Source organism: Lipotes vexillifer, unplaced genomic scaffold, assembly GCF_000442215.2.
Source record: "Lipotes vexillifer unplaced genomic scaffold, Lipotes_vexillifer_v1.1 scaffold666, whole genome shotgun sequence".
In the NCBI taxonomy this organism is placed as follows: domain Eukaryota; kingdom Metazoa; phylum Chordata; class Mammalia; order Artiodactyla; family Lipotidae; genus Lipotes; species Lipotes vexillifer.
Genome location: NW_006787408.1, coordinates 4673509 through 4697751, shown reverse-complemented (window position 1 = coordinate 4697751; position 24243 = coordinate 4673509). Strand labels below are relative to the sequence as shown.

At 35.2% G+C, this 24243-nt stretch overlaps 1 protein-coding gene across 1 annotated transcript in view; it reads right to left on the bottom strand.

Annotated features, from left to right (window-relative positions):
* The window catches only part of GTF2A1L (general transcription factor IIA subunit 1 like), a 58204-nt gene that overhangs the window by 2699 nt on the left and 31262 nt on the right, over positions 1-24243 (bottom strand). The window contains 4 exon segments of the mRNA XM_007472262.1: positions 5199-5288; positions 5988-6245; positions 21522-22111; positions 23156-23240. Of these exon segments, the coding sequence (XP_007472324.1) occupies positions 5199-5288; positions 5988-6245; positions 21522-22111; positions 23156-23240 (1023 nt within the window).

The following is a 24243-nucleotide window of genomic DNA, read 5'->3' as shown; positions in this document are numbered from 1 at the left end:
CGCTCTTCCCCTCACTTACTGCTCTGCTCTCCTTATTGTTCCCTGAACACACAGGTATTCGTCTACCTCAGGACTTATGTATTATTTACTGTTCCCTCTGTCTGAAATGATTACATCCAAATATCCTCATGGTTCATTCTCTTACCTCCTTTTTTTAAAAACATTTTTAAAATTTATTTATTTGGTTGCACCAGGTATTAGTTGTGGCAGGCGGGCTCATTAGTTGCACCTCGCCAGCTCCTTAGTTGTGGCATGTGAACTCTTAGTTGCGGCATGCATGTGGGATCTAGTTCCCTGACCAGGGATCAAACCCAGGCCCCCTGCACTGGGAGCATGGAGTCTTAACCACTGCGCCACCAAGGAAGTCCCCTCTCTTACCTCCTTTTGATCTTTACCCAATCACGTTCTCAGTAAGGCCTCCCCTGGACATCACATCCAAAACTGCAACCTACTCCTCCTTAACATCACTAAAATACTATATTCTATTAATTCAAAGTTAATTAATTACAAGCTATTTCCCACAATGCAGTACCACAAAAAATACTATATCCATTATAGTCTAGAAAATTATTTGTGACTCTATGGAATGCATATATAATCTAGTGTCTATACAGTGCAATACACTGTTTATAGAACACAATACACTGTTTATAAGAAACTAAAAGAACTTTCAAACCAAGACCAGTCCCTGTTCTATTACCTATTCCTTCTTATGCTTATGTTTACCAGCATCTAAATTGCCATTTTCTATCTATACAAAATGTTATAGGAGAGAAAATTATCTTAGTTTTAGAGAAAAGGATTCATTTTTTACAGCAATTCAAAGTACCATCCTCCATCTCCCCTGAGTATATTGAAATTGTTCCTGAAAACAAGTCAAAGATGTAAATATGCATTAGTCATCAGGGAAATGCGAATCAAAACCACGAGATACCACTTCACACCCACTAGGATGGCTAGAATCAAAAAGTCAGATAACAAGTGTTAGTGAGAATGTAAAGCAATCTAAACCATCATACACTGCTGATGGGAATGAAAAATGGTACAGCCACCTTGAAAAACAGTCTGGTAGTGCCTCACATTATTACCATATGACCCAGGAATTCCACTCCTAGGTATTTACCAAGAGAAATGAAAATATATATTCACAAAAAACTTGTACATGAATATTTATAGCAGAATTCTTCATAATAGTCAAAAGGTGGAAACAACTCAAATATCACTCAACAGATGAATGGATAAACAAAATGTGGTATATCCATTCAATGGACTAGTATTCATCAATAAAAAGGAATGAAGAACTGTTACAAGCTATAATATGGATGAATCTTGAAACACTGTGTGAAATAAATGAAACCAGTCATAAAATACCACATATTATGAGATTCCTTTCATATGAAACTCCAGAATAGGGAAATCTACAATGATGGAAAGTACATTAGTAGTTCCTTACTACTGGGGATGGGAGAAAGGGGGCAATATGGGAGTAAGAACTAAAGGGTATGGGCTTTCTTTCTGAGGTGATAAAAATTTTCTAAAATTGACTGTGTTAATGGTTACACATATCCATAAACATACTAAAACCACTGAATTGTACACTTTAAATAGGTGAACTGTATAGTATGTGAATTATATCTCAAAGCTGCTAAAAAATGTAAACATGAATAAGTTAAGAACGCAAAACTGACCATTCTACTACATAATCACAGTTATAGTGTTTAAGAACAAATTTAAGCTGTATTATATTTTAGTTGCTAAAGTTCAATTGCTACTAACCTAATTTTTAGGCTTGAAACCTGATAGACACCTTTAACTCTCCCTTGTCAATCATTCTCTCATGACCAACTAATCACCAAGTACCAGTGATACTTTTTTAATTTTATTGAAGTATAGTTGATTTACAATGTTGTGTTCATTTCTTCTGTATAGCAAAGTGACTCAGTTATACACACACACACACACACACACACACACACACATATTCTTTTTCATATTCTTTTCCATTATGGTTTGTCACAGGCTATTGAATATGGCTCCCTGTGCTATACAACAGGATCAATATAATATATTATATTATATATATAATCACAAACTCCCAATCCTTCCCTCCCCTACTCCCCCTCCCCCTTGTCAACCACAAGTCTGTTCTCTGTAACTATGAGTCTATTTTCGTTTCACAGATATATTGATTTGTGTCATATTTTAGATTCCACATATAAGTAATATCATATGGTATTTCTTTCTCTTTCTGACTTACTTCACTTAGTATGATAATCTCTAGGTCCATCCATGTTGCTGCAAATGGCATTATTTCATTCTTTTTTATGGCTGAGTAATATTCCACTGTATATATATACCACATCTTCTTTATCCATTCATCTGTCGATGGACATTTAGGTTGTTTCCATGTCTTGGCAATGGTAAATAGTGCTGCTATGAACATGGTGGAGAGGTGCATGTATCTTTTTGAATTATAGTTTTGTTTGGGTATATGCCCAGGAGTGGGATTACTGGATCATATGGCAACTTTATTTGTAGTTTTTTGAGTAACTTCCATACTGTTTTCCATAGTGGCTGCACCAATTTACATTCCCACCAACAGTGTAGGAGGGTTCCCTTTTCTCCACACCTTCTCCAGCATTTGTTATTTGTAGACTTTTTAATGATGGCTATTCTGATTGGTGTGAGGTGGTACCTCACTGTAGTTTTAATTTGCATTTCTCTAATAGTTAGCAATGTTGAGCATCTTTTCACATGTCTATTGGCCATCTGCATATCTTCTTTGGAGAAGTGTCTATTTAGGTCTTCTGCTCACTTTTGGATTGGCTTGTTTTTTTGTTGTTGAGTTGTATGAACTGTTTGTATACTTTGGAAATTAAGCCCTCGTCAGTCACATCATTTGCAAATATCTTCTCCCAGTCTGTAGGTTGTCTTTTCGTTTATTTTTTTTTACTTCATTTTATTTTTTTAAATTGAAGTATAGTTGACTTACAATGTTGTGCCAATCTCTGCTGTACAGCAAAGTGACTCAGTTATACACATATAGACATTCTTTTTTTTTAATTCTTTTCCATTATGGTTTATCACAGGATATTGAATATATTTCCCTGTGCTATACAGTAGGACCTTTTTGTTTATCTTTTCATTTTATTTATGGTTTTCTTTGCTGTGCAAAAGCTTGTAAGTTTGATTAGGTCCCACCTGTTTATTTTTGCTTTTATTTCTATTGCCTTGGGAGACTGACCTAAGAAAACATTGGTACAATTTATGTCAGAGAAATGTTTTGCCTATGTTCTCTTCTAGAAGTTTTATGGTTTATCACAGGATATTGAATATAGTTCCCTGTGCTATACAGTAGGACCTTTTTGTTTATCTTTTCATTTTATTTATGGTTTTCTTTGCTGTGCAAAAGCTTGTAAGTTTGATTAGGTCCCACCTGTTTATTTTTGCTTTTATTTCTATTGCCTTGGGAGACTGACCTAAGAAAACATTGGTACAATTTATGTCAGAGAATGTTTTGCCTATGTTCTCTTCTAGAAGTTTTATGGTGTCTTGTCCTATATTTAGGCCTTTGAGCCATTTTGAGTTTATTTTTGTGTATGGTGTGAGGGTGTGTTCTAACTTCATTGACTTACATGTGGCTGTCCAACTTTCCCAACGCCACCTGCTGAAGAGACTGTCTTTTCCTCAGTGTATATTCTACGAAACATACAAAGAAGAACTTACACCAATCCTTCTCAAACTCTTCCAAAAGATTAAAGAAGAAGGAACTCTCCCAAAAAAATTTCATGAAGCCACCATCACCCTGATACCAAAACCAGAAAAAGACAACTACCAAAAAAGAAAATTACAGGCCAGTATCTTTGATGAATACAGATGCAAAAATTCTCAACAAAATATTAGCAAACTGAATCCAACAACACATAAAAAAGGTCACATACCATGACCAAGCTGGATTCATGCCAGGGTCACAAGGTCACAACATTCACAAATCAATCAATGTGATACACCCCATCAACAAAAAAAAAAGGACAAAAACCACATGATCACCTCAATAGATGCAGAAAAAGCATCTGGTAAAATTCAACACCCATTCATGATAAAAACCCTCAGGAAAGTGGTATAGAGGGAACATATCTCAACATACTAAAAGCAATTTATGACAAACCCACAGCCAATATAATACTCAAAGGTGAAAAGCTAAAAGCCTTCCCACTAAAATCTGGAACAAGACAAGAATGCCCACTCTCACCACTTCTCTTCAACATAGTATTGGAAGTCCAATGATTCTTCCACCATAATCTCTAACTCTTCCATGTTCTATGCTGCCATCCTTAGTCTGGGCTCTGTTACTTTATGTACTATCCCTGTTCTTCTTACTATTTGCCTCTTCCAAATTAGCAAACAATGCCAGTTTTTAAACCCAATCACAATTTTCGCAATATGATCCTCAAAAGGTTAATGTCCATCAAATCAAGTTTGAACTTCCCCTACCAGGATTCTGGATTTTCCAATCTGCTCCTACCTCTGTCCACCACCCAGCCTCATTTCCTAACACATTCAAAAGGAAAACACCTCATTCAAGGCAGAGCTGTCTCTTCACTGTCCCTTATAAATTCTACATGCATTCATTTCTCTGCCTTTTATCAGGCTACTCTACTCTGAATGCCTACTCTCCACACTTATCTATATCCTACAAATCATTCAAGACCTATTTCAAAGCCCCACATCACCCATGAAGGATTTGTGGAGAACTCCAACTACAAACGATTTCTTGCATTTCCTAGCCCCTTTTAGGACTTACTGCCTGTGCCACTTATTGTAGCATTTGATTTACATGCCACTCATCTTAGCATTTGATTTATATGCCATGTATTTTAGTATTTACCTGTCACATATTTTAGCTTCTGATTTACCTACTATCTTATTGTATGCCATTCTATTATTCCATACAGAAACACCTTGCTTCAATAAGACTGTCATCTCCATAAGACAAGGCCTATCACTTCTTTGGTATCACCAAGACCACACAGCACAGTGTTAGACCCAAAATACCCTCCCAAATTTATAGAATTAATTAGCTATTTTGAGATTAATTTAACTGAACAGTAACTGATCATCACATTTCCCATTATTTGGATTATTTTCTACTATAAATGCAATTAATAAACCCAAAGTCTAAAAGGTGAATACAGTACCTTTTCATACTGACAGACAATTACATTATCTGTGTCAAACAGGTCCGGCACATCCTGCTCACTAACATCATCCTCAGAATTTAAAGGGTCCTAAAGATGAAAGATACTCACATTAATGAATTTCATGATGCTTTGAATTTTTTAAAGACAGAGGGACATATTCTCTCCCTCCAAGGACACAGAATAGTACTGTATTTAAAAGTCAAACAGCCTGAGTTTGAATCCCAACTTAGTCACTCAATAACCACAAGACTGACCTTTGTCAAGTTACTAAAACTCCTTGTATCTCAGTTTTCTCATCTGCAAAATGAGGACAGTAATAAGACTCATAAAACCCATAAGGCAGTGGTAATGTTAAATAACAAAAGGCAGTAAGATTTAGTATGGTACCTGGCACATATGTACGGCACCATATACGATAGTTAATACATACCACTTACATGCTTCTTAATTATCACATTCCACAAAGATTTCACGGCATTTATTAGGATTAGAGCAGATATGATATGCTTCTACCCTGGCTGCCTTCTTTACCTCCACTCCCATCCCTTAAACCTCTCACTACCACTAGTTCAGACCAACAAATATAGTAGCTGATTCCTAAATACTTAGTATTACTGAGTTAAATTACAGTTTAAGATTAAAAGTTTAAATACTAGATACAAATAAGTCTCATTTTAAAGACAAAAGACAGGATTAACCTTAATTGTTATTCCTCTTGGTTCCAAAGTATATTAAAGTACAAATGCTATAAATTTTTAAAAGTTTCATCTCAAAAATAATCCTTACCTCTTCCACAAGGTCTACTTGAGGGTCTTCATTATCACTACTGTTGGCCATTGAATCTTCATTTGATATACTGCTGGCTTCTTCAAGTACCTTCAGGTCTCCTGCATCAGTAATTCCTAGAAATTTGTTCTCATCTACATCTCTTGTACTTCCTATTTCATCACTGGAAGATGTATCTCCAGTTCCATCTATTTGAATTATCTCATTAATATCATCATCAGTTACCTGAAGGCTTAAATCCATCTGAGAATTAGAATCCTAAAAAGAGAAATAAATGCAATAAAGTTTTTTCCTGTCAAACAAGGTGTATAAAACATTGGATCACACAAAATATAAAATTACTTAAACAGTTCACAAGTGGCCTCTGAAAACATATTTCTTCCCTGTCAGATGATATTCCCTAATTTTGAATTTTAGAACACCCCTAGCATTTCTATATAAGATGGGAATAACTTTTAAATTGTAAATAAAGTAAACCCACTTACGGTCATACACAGACAGCAAATCAGTTGACTGTTTACAGATAATATTTACCAGTTTTTATACATACTATCTTAAATTTATCTACCTCTTAGGTTTTAACTATTTTATTTTAAACAATAATTCAATGAAGTAGAAAGGACAAGTGACATCATGCTCAATGGATAAATAAAAAATATAAAGGATTATACTAACTAGAATACGCCAAATACAAAAGGACAAATATAAATCAAAACTGACAGAATTGAAAAGATTAAGAGACAAATTCACAAACATAGTTGGAGAATTCAACATTCTTCTTCTTACTAATCAATAAAAAAAGCAGACTGAAATTCAGTAGGAATGCAGAAGAACTGAACAACACAATCAACCAACATAACCTAATTGGCATTTATAGAATACTCCACCCCAAAATAGCCAAATGCATATTCTTTTCAAGAGCACACAGAATGTTCACCAAGATGGACCATATTCTGGATCATAAAACAAATCTTGGCAAATTTAACACATACAAAGTATGTTCTCTTAGCACAAAGGAATTAAACCAGAAATCAGTAACAGAAAAATCTGGAAAATCCTCAAATATTTACAAATTAAACAACACATTTTTAAATACGCATGGGTCAAAGAAGAAGTCACAAGGGAAATTAAAACATAATTTTAATTGAATGCAAACAAAAACATTACATTTCAAAACCTGAGATGTAGCTAAAGCAGTGCCTGGAGGGAATTTATAGCATTAAATGACTATATAAGAAAAGAAGCAAGTCTCAATCAGTGGCCTAAAACTCCACCTTAAGAAACTAAAAAAGAGAAGACCAAAGTAAGCTCATAGCAAATAAGGAAATAAAGATAAAAAGAAAAATACATGAAACTGAGAACAGAAAAAGTCAATTAATTAGACCAAAAGTTCATTCCTTGAAAAGATGAATAAAAATGAAAAAACGTAGCCAGACTAACAAAAAGAGAAAGGAAACAATATTACTAATTAAGGATAGGGTGTCACCATAGATCCCCAAAACATTAAAAGGATAAGGAAACTGTTTTAGATCATTTGGGCTGCTATAACAAAATACCATAAACTAGGTAGCTTATTAACAATGGAAATTTATTTTTCACAATTCTGGAGGCTGAGAAGCCCAAGATCAAGGCACCAGATTTGGTATCTGGTAGAGCCCACTTTCTGGTTCACAGACGATGGCTTCTCACTGTGTCCTCATATGGCAGAGGGGCTAGGGAACCCTGTGGGGTCTCTTATAAGGTAACCAATCCCAATTATTGAAGACTCCATCCTCATGACCTAATCGCCTCCCAAAGGCCCCACCTCCTAATTACCATCACCTTTTGGGGGTTAGTATTTCAACATATTAATTTGGGGGTTACATAAACATTCAGACTGATGTAAGGCAATTTACAAAAATTGTATGGCTGTATAGTAGCAATAAACAATTGGAAACTGAAATTAAATAACAGCAGTATTTAAAGCAGCAAGAGAAAAGCAACTAATCACATACAAGGGATCCTTGGTAAGATAACAAGCAGATTTCTCACCAGAAACTTTGAAAACAAAAAGGCAGTGGTATGACATATATTTAAAGTGCTGAGGGACTTCCCTGGTGGTCCAGTGGTTAAGATTCCACACTTCCAATGCAGGGGGCATGGGTTCGATCCCTGGTCAGGGAACTAGGATCTCACGTGCCATGTGGTGTGGCCAAAGAAAAAGAAAAAATAATAAAGTGCTGAAAGAAAAGACTAAACTAGGAATTCTATATCTGGGAAACTGTCCTGCAAATAAGGCATTTCGAGATAAAAGCTGAAGGAGTTTATTACTACTAGGTCTACCCTAAAATAAATACTAAAGGGAGTCCTTTAAATCGGCATGAAAGGAAGCTAGACAGTAATCTGAAGCCACACAAATATATAAAGTTCTCTGGTAAAGATAAATACAATGACAAATATAAAAACCAGTATTATCATAATTTTGGTTTGTTAACTGTACTTTTTAGTCCTCTATGAGATTTAAGAGATAAGAGGATTAAAAAACTATAATTATAAATCTACATCAAGGAGTACACAATATATAAAGACATAATTTGGGACAACAGTAATATAAAGTGGGGGAAGGTAGAGCTGAAAAGAAGCAGAGTTTTTATATGAAATTAAAGGTGAGTTGGTATCAGTTCAAAATAGATTATTACAACTTTAAGATGCTATAAATAATCTCCATGATAACCACAAAGAAAATACCTATAGAGAACACACAAAAGGAAATGAGAAAACAATCAAAATGTGTCATTACAAAAAAACTACACACAAAAGAATGTAATAAGGGAGGAAATAAGGGAGAAAATAAGGGACAAGAAAGCTATAAGACACACAGAAAACAAAATAGCAAGAGTAACCTCTCCCCTATTAGTAATTACTTTAAATGTAAATGGATTAAACTCCCCAACCAAAAGCGACAGACTGGCAAAATGGATAAACAGTATCCAGTTACATGCTGTCTACCAAAGAGTTACCTTAGGTCTAAGGACACACAAGGTTGAAAGTAAAATGATGGAAAAAGATATTCCATGCAAATAGTAACCACAAGAGTTGTGGAAACTATGCTAATAACAGACAAAATAGACTTTAATTCAAACACTGTTACAAGAAACAAAAAAAAAATTACATAATGATAAAAGAATTAATTCACCAAGAAGATATAACAATTACAAATATATATGCACCAAACATCAGAGCTCCTAAATATATGCAACAAAAAGGGAGAAACAGCTCTGCAGTAATAGTAGGAAACTTTAATGCTCCACTTTCAATAATAAACAGAACCACCAGACACAATATCAATAAGGAAATAAAGAACTTGAGCATGACAGACTAACTGTACCTAACAAACATATACAAAACATGCAAAATAGCAGGATACACATTTTTCTCAAGTACACACAGAACGTTCTCCAGGATAGGCCATAAATTAGGCCACAAAACAAATCTTAGTATTTAAAAGGACTGAAATCATACAAAGTGTCTTTTCTGATCATAATGGAATGAAACCAGAAATTAACAGCAGAAGGAAAACTGGAAAATCCACAAGACGTAGAGGTTAAACAACAGTCTCAAAAAAAAAAAAAAAAAAATCAATGGGGCAAAGATGAAACAAAAAAAAACCAACATCTTTTGCCAAAAGATAAAAAAAAATCTCGAGACAAATGAAAACACAGCAAACCAAAACATACGGGATTCTGCAAAAGAAGTGCTAAGAGAGAAATTTATAGCTGTAAATGCTCATATTAAAAAAGGAGAAAGATCTCAAATTAACAACCTTAAGGAACTAGAAGAAGAACAAATAAAGCCAAAGCTAGTAGAAGGAAGGAAATAATAGCAATTAGGGCAGAGATAAAGTAAAGAATAGAAAAACAATAGAGAAACTAAACAAAACCAAAAAAGATCAAGAAAATTTAAAAACCTTTGGCTAGATTGATGAAGAAAAAAAGAGAGAAGACTCAAATAACTAAAATCAGAAATAAAGAAACTTTACTAGTGATTTAACAGGAATAAAAAGAATTATAAGACTAACTGTATGTCAACAAATTGGATAACCTAGATGAAATGAACTAATTCCTAAAAACACAAAACCTACCAAGGCTGAATCATGAAGAAAGAGAAAATATTAATAGACTTATAACCAGTAATGAGATTCAATTAGTCATCAAAAACCTCTCAACAAAGAAATGCCCAGGACCAGACGGCTTCACTAAAGAATTCTACCAAACAGTCAAAGAAGAATTAACACCAATCCTCAAAAATCCTCAACAAGGGAATTATCTGGCAGTCCAGTGGCTAAGACTTTGCACTCTCACTGTGAGGGCCCAGGTTCAGTCCCTGGTCAGGGAACTAAGATCCCACAAGCCACACAACATGGCCAAAAAACAAACAAAAAAAAATCCTCAACAAAATACTAACAGAATTCAACAGCATTTATTCCTGAAATGCAAAAGTGGGTCAACATATGAAAAATCAATGTAATACAACACATTAACACATTGAAGAGGGGAAAAAAAGACAATCACCTAAACTAATGCAAAAAAAGCATTTGACAAAATTCAACACCCTTTCATGATTTAAAAATAAAAACAAACAAACCAGGAATAGAAAGAAATTACCTCAACATAATAAAATTGACCTATGAGAAACTCTCAGCTAACAGCATATTCAATGGTGAAAACTGAAAGCTTTTCCTCTAAAATCAGGAACAAGGCATGGATGCCCACTCTTGCCAGTTCTATTCAACATAGTACTAGATGTCCTAGCTAGGGCAATTAAGCAAGATAAAGAAATAAAAGGCATCCGAATTAAAAAGGAAGTAGTAAAACTGGCTCTGTTTGCAGATGACATAACGTTCTATGTACAAAACCCCCAAAATTCCACACACACACACAAATGTTAGAACTAATGAATTCAGCAAAATGTACAAAATACAAAACAACATACAAAAATCAGTTGCATTTCTATACACTAACAATTAACAACCTGAAAACAAAGTTAAGAAAGCAATTCCATTTACAAAACCACCAAATAGAATACTTAGGAGTAAACATAACCAAGGAGGAAAAAGACTTGTTCACTAAAAACTACAAAACATTGCCAAAAGGAGTTAAAAGTGATACAAATAAATGGGAAGACATTCCATGTTTATGGATTAGAAGAGTTATTATTATTAAAATGTTGATACTACCCAAAGACAACTAAGATTCACTGCAATCCCTATCAAAATCCAAATGACATTTTTGGTACGAATGGAATAGTAAAGCATCTTGAAATTCATATGGAATCTCAAGGGACCCTGAATAACCAAAACAATCTTAAAAAAGAAAACACAAGTTGGAGGTCCCATTCATCCTGATTTCAAAGCTTGCTACAAAACTACAGTAGTCAAAACAGTGTATTTGCATAAAGACAGACAAAAGACCAATAGAACAGAGAGACCAGACACAAACTCTCACATATATGGTCAAATGATCTTCTACAAAAGTGACAAGACCACTCAACAGGGAAAGGACAATCTTTTCAACAAATGCTAAGAAAACTAGATATCCACATGCAAAAGAATGAAGTTGGTCCCCTACCTTACACCATATACAAAAATTAACTCAAAATGGATTAAAAAGTTAAACATAAGAGCTAAAACTACAAAACTCTTAGGAAAAAAATCATAGAGGAGAATCTTCATGACACTGAATTTGGGAATAATTTCTTAGATATGATACCAAAAGCATAGGCAAAAAAAAAAAAAGATAAAATGGACTTCATCAAAATTAAAACCTTTGTGCATCAAAGGACACTATCAACAAAGTGAAAAGGTAACCCACAAAATGGGAGAAAAATATTTGCAAATCATATATCTGATGAGTTAATATCCAGAATATATTTTAAAACGCCTACACTCAACAACGAAACGAAAAACTTGATTTAAAAATGCGCAAAGAACTTAGACATTTCTCCAAAGAAAATATACAAATGGCAGTAAGCACATGAAAAGATGTTCAGTATCACTAATCATTAGGGAAATGCAAATCCAAACCACAATAAGATACCACCTCATACCCATTAGGATGGCTATTATCAAAGAAAAAAAAAAACAGAAAATAAGTGTTGGTGAGAATGTGGAGAAACTGTGCACTGCTGGTGGGAATGTAAAATGGTGCAGCTGCTACGGAACACTACAGTAGTTCCTTAAAAAATTATAAACAGAATTGTCATATGACCCAGCACCATATCTGGCTATATATTTGAAAGCAGGGAATCAAGGAGACATTTGTATACCCAAGTTCATAGTAGCATTAGACACAACTGTCAAAAGGTATAAGCAATCCAAGTGTTCATGGATGGATGAATGAATTAACAAAATATAGTATATATACACAATGGAATGTTATTTAAGCATAAAAAGGAAGAAAATTCTAATATATGCTACAACATGGATGAACACGAGACATTATGCTAAGTGAAAAGGGACACAAAAGGACAAATACTATTTGACCTCCTGCTTTGAGATACCTATAGTCAAATTCATAAGAGACAAAGTAGAATGGTAGCTGCCAGGGGCTGGGGGAAGATACAAATGGGGAGTTATTGTTCAATGGGTACAGAATTTCAATTTGGGAAAATAAAAAATGTTCCAGAGATGGATGGTGAGGACTGTTGCACAAGAATGTGACTGCACCTAATGCCACTGAACTGTACAGTAAAAACTGGTTAAAAGGTAAATTTTTACAGTAGACAAAATCAATGGTGTAAACTGTCAAGTATGTGGTAAAACTGATAAAGAGTGCTTGTGGCAGGAAAAATTGCACAACCTCTTGAAACTATTGTGGCAATGTACTTGAAGAACCACAGAAATTTTTAGCTTTTTTCCTCAATAATCCTATCTTTGAAAATAATATTTTTAAAATTAATGCAAATGAAGCTTAAAATATAAATAACGTTGTGCTTTATGGTGTGTATTATTATTTATGACAGCACCCAAAACCATGAAACACTTAGATAAAAATAGAATATGTGCAATATATGTATGTTGAGAACTATAAAACTTTAAAAGTCAAAGACCTAAATAAAAAATGTAGCAATAAATTGGAACACTCATTGTGAAGATGTCAATTCTCCCCTTGTTGATCTACAGATCCAACAAAACCCATATCAGAATCCCAGCAGCTTTTTTTGTAAAAAATGACAAGCTCATTCTAACATTTATATGGAAAAGCAAAGAATTAGAATAACCAAAATAACTTTGAAAAAGAATAAAGTTAAGAAACTCATACTCTCTGATGTCCAGACTTACTACAAAGCTGACATAATCAAGACAGTGTGGTGCTAATGAAAAGATAGACACATGAATTAATGAAACAGAGTGGAAGTCCAGAAATAAACCAACACACATATGATGACTGATTTTCATTAAAGGTGAACGTGCTTTAAACACTCAATGTGATTTAGGCAACTCAATGGAGACAGGGTAGTCTTTTTAACAAATAATGCTAAAACAACTGAACATCCATATGCAAAAAAAAAAAACCTAAACCCTAACCTTGCACTACACACAAAAATTAAGTCAAAAACGGATCACAGTCCTAAATGTAAAATCCATAAAGTTTTTAGAAGCATTCGATGATCTTCACAACCTTTGGTTAGATAAGACACATTAGCAGAAATCAAAAGGAAAAAAGAATAAATTAGACTTCATCAAAATCACAAACTTCTCCTCTCCTAAAGGGAGCGTTAAATAGCAAGGACATGAAGCAACTACAACTCTTACCCATTGGTAGCAGAAATTTGCATTCCACCATACATTGCTGGTGGGAATACAGACACTTTGGAAATGAGTTTGGCAGTTTCTTATAAGCATACAGGTATCATATGACCTAGAAATCCCACTCCTAGGTATTTACTCAAAAGTAAAGAAAACCTACCTAGAAATCCCACTCCTAGGTATTTACTCAAAAGTAAAGAAAACCTAAGTCCACAAAAAAAAGGAAGGAAGGGAGGGAGGGAGAGAGAAAGGAAGGGAGGAAACCCACAAACCCACACATGAATGTTTTTAGGGGACTCATTCACAAATGCCCAAATTGGAAACATCCAAATGTCCAAATGGTGAATGGATAAACAAACTGTGGCACAATGGAATATACTAATATATGCAAAAACATGAACTGCGAATATATCATATTAAAGTTACATAATGCATGATTCCATTTGTTTGACATTCTGAAAAAGGCAAGCCTATACCAAAAGAAAACACATCAGTGAGTGCCAGGGACCAGATGTGGAGGGAGGGTATTGGCTACACAGGGGCCTAAGGGACCTCTCTTTGGGGTGATGGAAATGTTCTGTATCTCAACTGTGATACTGGCTATATAACTCCAAGTGTTTTGTCAAAATTCATATGTACATCTAAAAACTGTATACCTAAATAAAGGTGAACTTTACTGTATGTAGATACTACCCCAATAAATCTGATTGTGTGAAAAGTAAATTATGGTAAGGTTAGTCCTGGGCCTAAATCACATGTTGGAATTGGCTTTTCATGTTAATAGCAACAAGTACTGAAAACCTTAAACCGCAAGATCTTTTGTTACAAAATGAATCAGCGCTCCCATGGTACTTTACCAGATTAGTATAAGCTTATTAAGGAATATTAAAGATTCCAGGACTCTTGTAATTGAATTCACGTAGCATCATCTTATTTTACCTATATCAGTGAGGTCCTCTTTATTCTGGGAAAGGAGTAAGATTACAAATCCAAATTTAATATCAATAACTGCAAAAGTGTTTCGTCATTCTCAACTTCTTTCTTCAGAAGCACTTCCACCAAGCATGAGAAAGTTCATATGCTTATCTGACTCCAATCTCCTTTTCCAAGGTGGTAGTTTAACCAAAATAGCAGGCAGTTTTGCAGCAACATCCATAATTGATACTGAAGGCCCATGAATAGAAAGATTTAAGCCTTTCATATGGCAAACATCCACTACATAGATCAATGAACTCCTCCAAGTCAAACTGTTATTAGGAGGTTTCCACTGTCTCTCAACAATAGTTAATGCCTCCCCAAGGATCAATTAAGGGCTTCAAGTACTGTCCTTTGAAAAGCCATAAAAAATTTGCATAAAAAATAATAGAACATTTTCCCCACACTTTTTGACAGATGTCTTGGAAAAGATAATGAATGGAAATTAAGTTGGAAATCATTAAATCAATTTAAATCATTAAATTGGAAAATTTAATAATTCAATTAAATTCTAAGGCACTTGAGTGTCACGGCAGCCGACAAAACTTTTAGAATTATTGGCTGAGTCTCAGCACTAAGGTATGCCATGTGCTGAAACAGACATTGAAATGCTCTCTCCACTGAAGCAGCAAAACCATGTGTTGCCAAGCATCTCAGGGTCACCATCAGTACAGAGAGTACCAAATTCTGTTAATCTATAAAAACTTCATTATTACAAAGATGTCAGTTTCCAGTTTCAAAAAAAGGTCTCACAACATAGGAATTTTCTACTGTGCCAATGTGCAAAGATGATTAAAATCAGATGTCAGCTGCCCTGAGAAGCACTAGTATTTTTATCCTGCTTAATGTTAAGAAAAGTCACTGCTGATTCTTCTATGAGTTCTGGCTGAACGTGAAGAAATGTCAACAGTTCTAGTGCAGATGACGTCATCCGACAGAAGCACTGCTTTAGTTTTCTTTCTCTGCTCTAAACAAACCAGCTCAATGATTTCCAAGATTCTCAGCTTCACCAAGGTCTTTTCAATTGCATACAGCTTCTGTGGCTGGGCAGTACAATGAGCAAATGCATAGGACGCTTCAAGATAAAGCTTTATTTGCCAAATACAGCTTCCAACCTTTTCAACTTAAGCTTTCCCCTAATGAAAGGACCATATTTTTCTAATGGTTGGTAAGGACTGATACAACCTCATACGCATATGTAGGAATAAAGATAAAACAGGAGAAGCCTAAGCTATAACATATTCTCTCTTCACATTTTCAAATTAAACTATGTGAAATTCAGTTGCCTATAATCATAATGGAAGGGTACATCTTTAATTCTTAACAGAAATTTAATCCAGCTATCTCCCACAACATAAAGGCAATAATGATTATATATTACCTAACCATGTACAGTAGCATCCCATGCCACTCTACTCTTATTTGGGATGAAATATACCTCAACATATTCTGACAAATACGAAAAAAAAGTATCTTGTTAAATTGGCTTTTTTCCTCTAAAGAAATAAAAATGTCATGTATCTTGTTAAATTGGCTTTTTTCCTCTAAAGAAATAAAAATGTCACATACCTGGTTTAAAAATCTGATTTAGAGATATTCATTTAGAAGTAGCATACAGTGACTCAAAAAAATATGTGCTCAATTAACTGAATCATGAATTCAAATAACTATTGGTATTATATTTTATCTTTTAGAAGAGTATCAGATTGGATTAGAAAATAAAAGCTCTTAAAGTTATATATTCTCTAATCCCCTCACTCCATCCATTTTTCATTCATAAATTGATATTGAGCTAGATCAGTGGTTCTTAATCTTAACTATGTATTACAATCACCTCAGAAAACTCCAACAATTGTAAGCGGACCCCACTCCAGACCAATTAGATCCATATCCCTTGGGGCAGACTTGAACATTTTTTTAATGCCCCAATAATTCTAATATTTAGCCAGAGTTGAGAACTACTGAGCCAAGTAAACTAGTCATAGATCCTCTTCTTTTAAAGCTTATATTCTAGTACACATGAATGTGTGTGTGTGTGTGTGTGTGTATTCTTAGGTGTTGGGTACACAAAGATTAATAAAATGTACCTCTCAATGCACACAGGACATTTTAATGCATCTCTTAACCACATTATGACACATACATATGTAGATGCTATGATAACACAGAAAAGATACATCCAACCTAATAATGAAAGGGGAGAGGGTAGATAGAAAGGTATTAAGTAAGATTTCTGGAGGAAGTAATAAATGGGTAAGTAGGAATTAACTTTGTTGTTTCCTGCCTCTCTTTGCTTTTGTTATCCCCTCTGCTTTGTGCCTGGCTTTTCTGCCACCATCCTTTCTTGCAGTTAACACAGATCATTGCTCACAGTTTGTTGTTACCAATAAAGTAGTAGGCATGAAGTAAAGAGCAAGTAAGAAACTCTGGCCAAAAAAGAACATGGAGGTCCTCGTATGCCACATTAAGAATACTGACCTAAAAAAAAACAGACTGCCAGATATTTCTCAGGCAAAGATAGGTTTATTCAGGATCAGCAGAAATTTGGGGTGTGCAAACATGGCGAGCCACATGCAAGTCCCCTCAAAGGAGGAAAGCTTATATAGAGAAGAAAAGGAAGTTGGGAGGGCTACAGTAAACAGAGTCCACAGCTCTTCATTGGCTAAGTTGTTGTCAGGATAGAAGCGGGGTCTTCGAGTTGGGCTCTGCTATTGTCACAGGGCGTGAGAATTGTGCCCCCCTCAGGTGTCCCAACTCTATTTAATTGAGATTTCTGTTTATTAATTTTTTTTTTACAAGGAGCTTAAATTTTATCCTGTAGCTGATGGGCAGTCAGTGACATGTTAAGCAGGCTGCATGCTGAGTAAATCTATGGTAGCCATGAGGAGCAGAGGTCATAGCTAATACTCACTGAGCTCTTAGCATATGCTAGGCAGTATACTGCTGAGCACTTCACACTGATTATCTCACATAATCCTCCCACCACCACAATTCTATGGTAGCTACTATTATCTTTATTTTACAAACGAGGAAATAGTAGCTTGCCCAAGTCATGTAGTTATTAAGGGATAGAGAAGGAATTCAAAACATTTCTGATCCCTGAAGCCTTTAACCTCTTGGATGGATGGATTGGAAGGAGTGGAGTAAGAACCAGCAGAGACTACAGGCTAATAAATTAGTTAGAAACTATATTGTCCCAATTGAGAGACAATTAGGGCAATGGCAGTAGGGATGGAGAAGAGGAAAAAGATTCCAGAAATATTTGGTTTTAAAAGTTGCCAAAAATTATATGATTCAGCCTTTAAAAGGAATGAAATTCCCATATATGCTACATGAATGACCCTTGAAAATGTGCTAAGCAAAATAAGCCAGTCACAAAAGTACAAATATTGTATGATACCACTCATGAGGTACCTAGTAGTAGTCAAATTTATAGAAACAAAAAGTAGAAGTTACCAGGAGTTGAATAGAGGGGATAATGGGGAGTTATTGTTTAATGGGTACAGAATTTCAGTTTGGGGTGATTAGAAAGTTCTAGAGATGGATGGTAGTGATGGCTGCACAATAATGTGAACATGCTTAATGCCATTGAACTGTACACCTAAAAATAGTTAAAATGGTAAATTTTAAGTTATACTGAGGTCCCTTGAACAACATGGGTTTGAAATGTGCAGGTCCATTTATATGTGGATTGTTTTCAATAAATACATACTACAAGGTCTGTGATTGGTTGAATCCGTGGATGCGGAATCATGGATACAGAGGGTTAACTATAAAGTTAGATGCAGATTTTTTTTTTTTTTTTTTTTTTTGCGGTACACGGGCCTCTCACTGTTGTGGCCTCTCCCATTGTGGAGCACAGGCTCCGGACACGCAGGCCCAGCGGCCATGGCTCACGGGCCCAGCCGCTCCACGGAATGTGGGATCCTCCCGGACCAGGGCACGAACCCGCGTCCCCTGCATCGGCAGGCGGACTCCCAACAACTGCGCCACCAGGGAAGCCCTAGATGCGGATTTTTGACTGCATGGAGCTCAGTGTCCCTAACCCTTGCACTGCTCAAGGGTCCACTGTATATACTTTACAAGTTTTTTTATTTTTTATTTTTTTACAATTTTTAAAATAATTTTTAAAGGACTTCCCTGGCAGTCCAGTGGTTAAGACTCTGCACTCCCAGTGTAGGGGGCACAGGTTCGATCCCTGGTTGGGGAACTGGGATCCCACATGCCACGTGGTGTTGCCTAAAATAAATAAATAAAAATAGTTCTCAAAAGCACATGATATAAGGAGGATGAGGGGGGAAAGGGGGCCAAAAAGTCACTGTAGTCCTTAGCTTGGGAGACCAGGTGGGCAGTGGTACTATGCAGTATCTCTGATGAGGAAACAACGACTTATAACATTCAGGGAGAGCTGTCTAGAAAGGAAACAGACATGAGAATGAAGCTCAAGGGAATAACTGGGCTGAAAATGCAGTCATCAACAACCAGGTCATAGTTAAAAACCATGATAATGCATGAGATTGCCCAGGGAAAACATGAAGTAAGAAGAGAAATGGGCTGAGGATAGAACCTTAGGAAACAGCAAGGTCAGATAAAGAGGAGCTCACAAAGGAGATAAGAGGAAGCAAGCAGAAAGGTAAATAACTAAAAGAGAAGGTAGCAGAAATGATAATATTTGGGAGAGAGGGCAATGAAGATGGTGGGGAGAGCCGGCAAGAAATAAAAAGGAGCTGGAGAAGATACACCACCATACCCATTTCTCTCCTACTCCTACTTTTTGGAGTTCCAATGAAGACCTGAGTTTCTAATTTTCTATAGCATTATAAGATTAGCAAACAGAATTCCTACACTGAGGAAAAACTTAACATACTAATATGCACTTTAAAATAGGAACACGTCAAAAATTGTCAGGAATATATTTTATGAAACAGTAATAATGCTAAACCTACATAAAAACTTAAGATCTCTGGCAGTCTACACAGGAAAAGTAAATAAGCAGGGCTAATTGTAACTTGCTTTAAGCAATAAGAATTTATGAAAAGCTACTTATAGAGAGCTATTTATAAAATTTTCTGAAAATTAAATCAGCATAAACTTTACCAGATTACTATTTTAAGATAACCTACAGTAAGTTTTTTAAAATGTTATAAATTAAATTCTTTTGAATGTTTGGATGTTTGTGTTTTAAATATAGATTTTAAAACCAAGCAACAAGTTATATGAAAAGTTATCTAATATATCACATGCCCATAAAGCATAATAGCACTAATCTAAAGCTTATTATGGTGACAGAAACTATTAAAAACTCTATATACATCTCTGATAATTCTAAAAATTATGAGCTTGGTTTTATGCCCAGTTTACAGACTTATGACTGAATTTCAGAGAGCAACATTACCTAGCTTGCTTGTAAGTGGTAAATCTAGAATTTGAACCTATTGTGGCTTTAAAGCTTAAACTCTTGACCACTACCCCCTAAACAATCCTTCATCTCCCTTAACTATCTACTTCCCCGTATCAGAACAAAGTACAATGTGACATCTAATAAGTAAGTAGAATAAGTCCTTGAATCATCACACCAGAAATCTTCAACGTTCGCACAGAGTCCAGGAGAAAAATGCCTCTAAAAGGTATATTACAAGTGATAAAAACAAACATTTATTTTACAGTTATTTTCCCTCAAAACCAAATGTTTCATAATTATGAGTTTATCCTCCATTTCTTAATTTTATATATTATGTGAAAAATATAATGAACACTCAATAAACATTTTAACCTTAATACATTATACCAAACTAAACCAAAAACAGACTTGCTAAAAGATTCTGAACAGGCTTCATCAAACATTGAAATATTCTAAAACAAGTCAAATGGTTTCTGAGAAGACATATTCTTTGTTCACTATCCTTCACTGTACCCTGTACCTTCCCGTTCTATCTAGAAAAATGTTAAGGTGACACTTAACTACTACATTGCTACAGATTTGTACAGCGGTTCTAAAGGACAACTAAACCATTAGCTAGAGACACAAACCTTTATTTGTCATATGTTGCTAAATTGTATAAACAGAGTTAGCTGTAAGACATAATTTTACATTTGTAAAAAGATAATGCAAGATTTTTAAAATTTTACCATGTGAAATTCTCCATGAATCTTTCTGCCATCACTATGAATTCCTTGGAAATTAATAATGTAAACCTATTTTTAATATGGAAGGCTAATTAGGAGCTATTTTTTAGTGGTTTGAATTCCAAAAGAAATTAAATTAACTAGTATTTTAGCAAACGGAGAAACAAAGTATCTACTAGCAAGATAATTCCTCATGTAGAGAAAACTTTAATATGGGAGTTTAGGAAAATTAGGTAGAGCAAGAAAAAAAATACTTTGAACCTCTTTTGTATATTAAGTATGACAATGAATTACCTCAAAACACTCATTTAATTACTAGGATGCATTTCTGAATCTTAAATTTTATCTGCAGACAAAAAACAATTCTCACAATGTACGGGAGAGGTAAATGGATTACCTTAAAACAAATGCATTTTCTTTAAAGAAATATTCTAATTCATTAATTGAAACTAAAAGTTTAGAAATGCTGAGCATGAATACTTTTAAAAACTGATAGTTATACTAAAAATAATAAAGAAACAATCTTCTAAAGGAAAAAACAAAACATGCTTTTGAGTAACCTTACAGTTTAAAAAAAAAACACTCAGGACATCTAATCACTGGCTACTGTTTATCTCCCAATTCCATTAAACTGAACATAGAACTACCTTCTCTGAGACAGGTAGGCTGCTGGGCTCCTCTGTATTTCTTGGCTGCTTTACAAAATCACATCCGCACATCCTATTTTTAAGAACACGAAGCTGAACATCAGGCATGTTCTGGTGCTGAGCCCCCTGAGGGCCTGTGGACAGGGGCCCACCATGCAGATTTTGAGTCATGCTAGCTGAAACACTGAGCACTGGCTCCACATTAGAATCCATTTGAGAGACCTGTGGAGGAAATACAACACCTGAAAGGCTGATATACTGAGAGTTTTCCGGCTGACTCAGTAAAGCTTCAGACATGATTTTATGCTCATTTCCAGGATGTATAAGAATATCACCAGTAGCATTATCTAAATGTTTCCTATCCACTGTCCCAGAACGAAGAACTACAGGTTGTTGGAGCACAGTTTCCATTCTCTGTGATTTTTCAGTAGTTGCTTGAAGACAGCATGGGTTTAATTGTGGAATACTGGTCTGTATTATTGAAGGCTGCCCAAGCTGCTGAAATACTTGCTGAAATGGATGCTGAAGAATACTTGCTCTTCCAGAAGTCTGTGGCACCATAATTGGTACATTAACTTTATAAAGGTAACCTTAAAAAGAAGAAAACAAAACTGTAAGTATAACAGAATCCTAATTTGCTTTAAATTTCCTAAAAAAAAATCTCATGCACAGGAGGCTGGGAGGAAATACATCAATATGTTAATAGTGGTTACCTCTAGGAGTTTTTCTTTTATTTTTCATATTTTTTGTGTTTTCTATAATAAATATGCATTACTCTTATTTTTTAAAATTAAATATATCTTGCTTTAACTCTAGCCTTTTCCCACTATTGCTTATATGGCACATTTTGAGACACATACAAGCTACCAATATTTATTCCATGAACCTCTCCCATTGTTTAATAAATTACAGTGTTAACAACCCAAATTGGGATTTTAAGAAACCTAACCATGGAGAATGTATTTCACATAGTTAAGATGTAAGATACCATATAACAACTATAAGACAAGGATATCCAAAAAGGGTTTAATAATTTCAAAAGTTATCAAATTTCCCCCTCTTTCCTTTAAAATAATACTAACCAGAAGAAAGAAGAAATTTATTTTTTGAGCATTGAGTCAGGTGCTTGCTTAAACTCTGTAACAACCCAAAATATAGATATGATTCTCTTTCAAATCAAGAAACAGTTCTTTGAAAAGCAGAGGTTAATCTCCAAATTTTTCAAATATTCTTATACAATCTCCAATAAGAAAGGAGGCAAAGGTTGATAAATCTAATCTTTAGTTTTTCTTGATTAAAGCTAGCCGGGACACATATGTGTCAAAATTCAGGTAACTGACTTGAATTAGAGAAAACCTATTATAAAGCATCTTATACAATGTTGGGATGAGAATTGGAAGTGAAATATAGGACAAGCTTAGTACCTGCCTTAGTAGACAGGCTTAGTGTATTTCGTGGTAGACCGCTTCTATAACAATAAAAACTACCGTTTATTACTATTTTCAAATAAGTTTTATTAAAAGTTCCTATAACTTCAATAACTTTTGGTATACAGTTTATTTAAATCATGAAAGTTAATATCCAGAAGTTAGTACCAAAGCTAAAAACAAAATATTTTTAAACTATACTCTTACCAGATGCCGTCTGTAGTGTCACACCTGCTGGCACATGAACAGGATAACCAGGAAAAGTAAAGTTTGCACTGGAGTTTGAGGTACCCTAGATATGAAAATTTCGTATTAGAAAGTTAGAACAAGGCTTTACTTGAACCTTTTTTTCCTGATCTTACGGAGGATAAAAAAAATCTGATTAAGGTCAACAGGACAACATTAGCACTTAACATCAGGGCTGAGTTCTCTGAATAAAACAACTTTTTAATATTTGATTTAGATCATCTCATTAAAAATAAAAGGAATTCTGGGCTTCCATGGTGGCGCAGTGGTTGAGAGTATGCCTGCCAATGCAGGGGACATGGGTTCGTGCCCCAGTCCGGGAGGATCCCACATGCCGCGGAACAGCTGGGCCCGTGAGCCATGGCCGCTGAGCCTGCGCGTCCGGAGCCTGTGCTCCGCAACGGGAGAGGCCACGGCGGTGAGAGGCCCACATACTGCAAAAAAATAAAAAATAAAAATAAATAAAAAATAAATAAAAAAAATAAAAGGAATTCTGTTCTATGGCTATTAGCAATGAAGTCAGTAAAGCTTCATAAATAACATGAACATTGACTCATAAAACTTGCCCACAACACAGCTTTGCGTGGGCCACTGATACCCAGATATCAAATATAAGAACCAGAGCTGTTTATAGGAGCCCTCTAGTCTGTAAGTTGATCACTAATGTTATTTTAAAGCAGATAACACAAGTGTATAATTTTTATTTTGGAATAATTAAACCTTAGGGTTTTATATTTTTAATACTAAATGAAAGGACAAAAAAAGTTTTGGCCTACTAGACCTGCAAAAATTTAAAAGATTGATTAATAATAGCCAATGTTGGTAAGGATGTGATAAAAATCAGTTCTCTCAGGGGGCTTCCATGGTGGCACAGTGGTTGAGAGTCCGCCTGCCAATGCAGGGGACACAGGTTCGTGCCCCGGTCTGGGAAGATCCCACATGCCACGGAGCGGCTGGGCCTGTGAGCCATGGCCGCTGGGCCTGCGCGTCTGGAGCCTGTGCTCCGCGATGGGAGAGGCCACAACAGTGAGAAGCCCGCATACCACCAA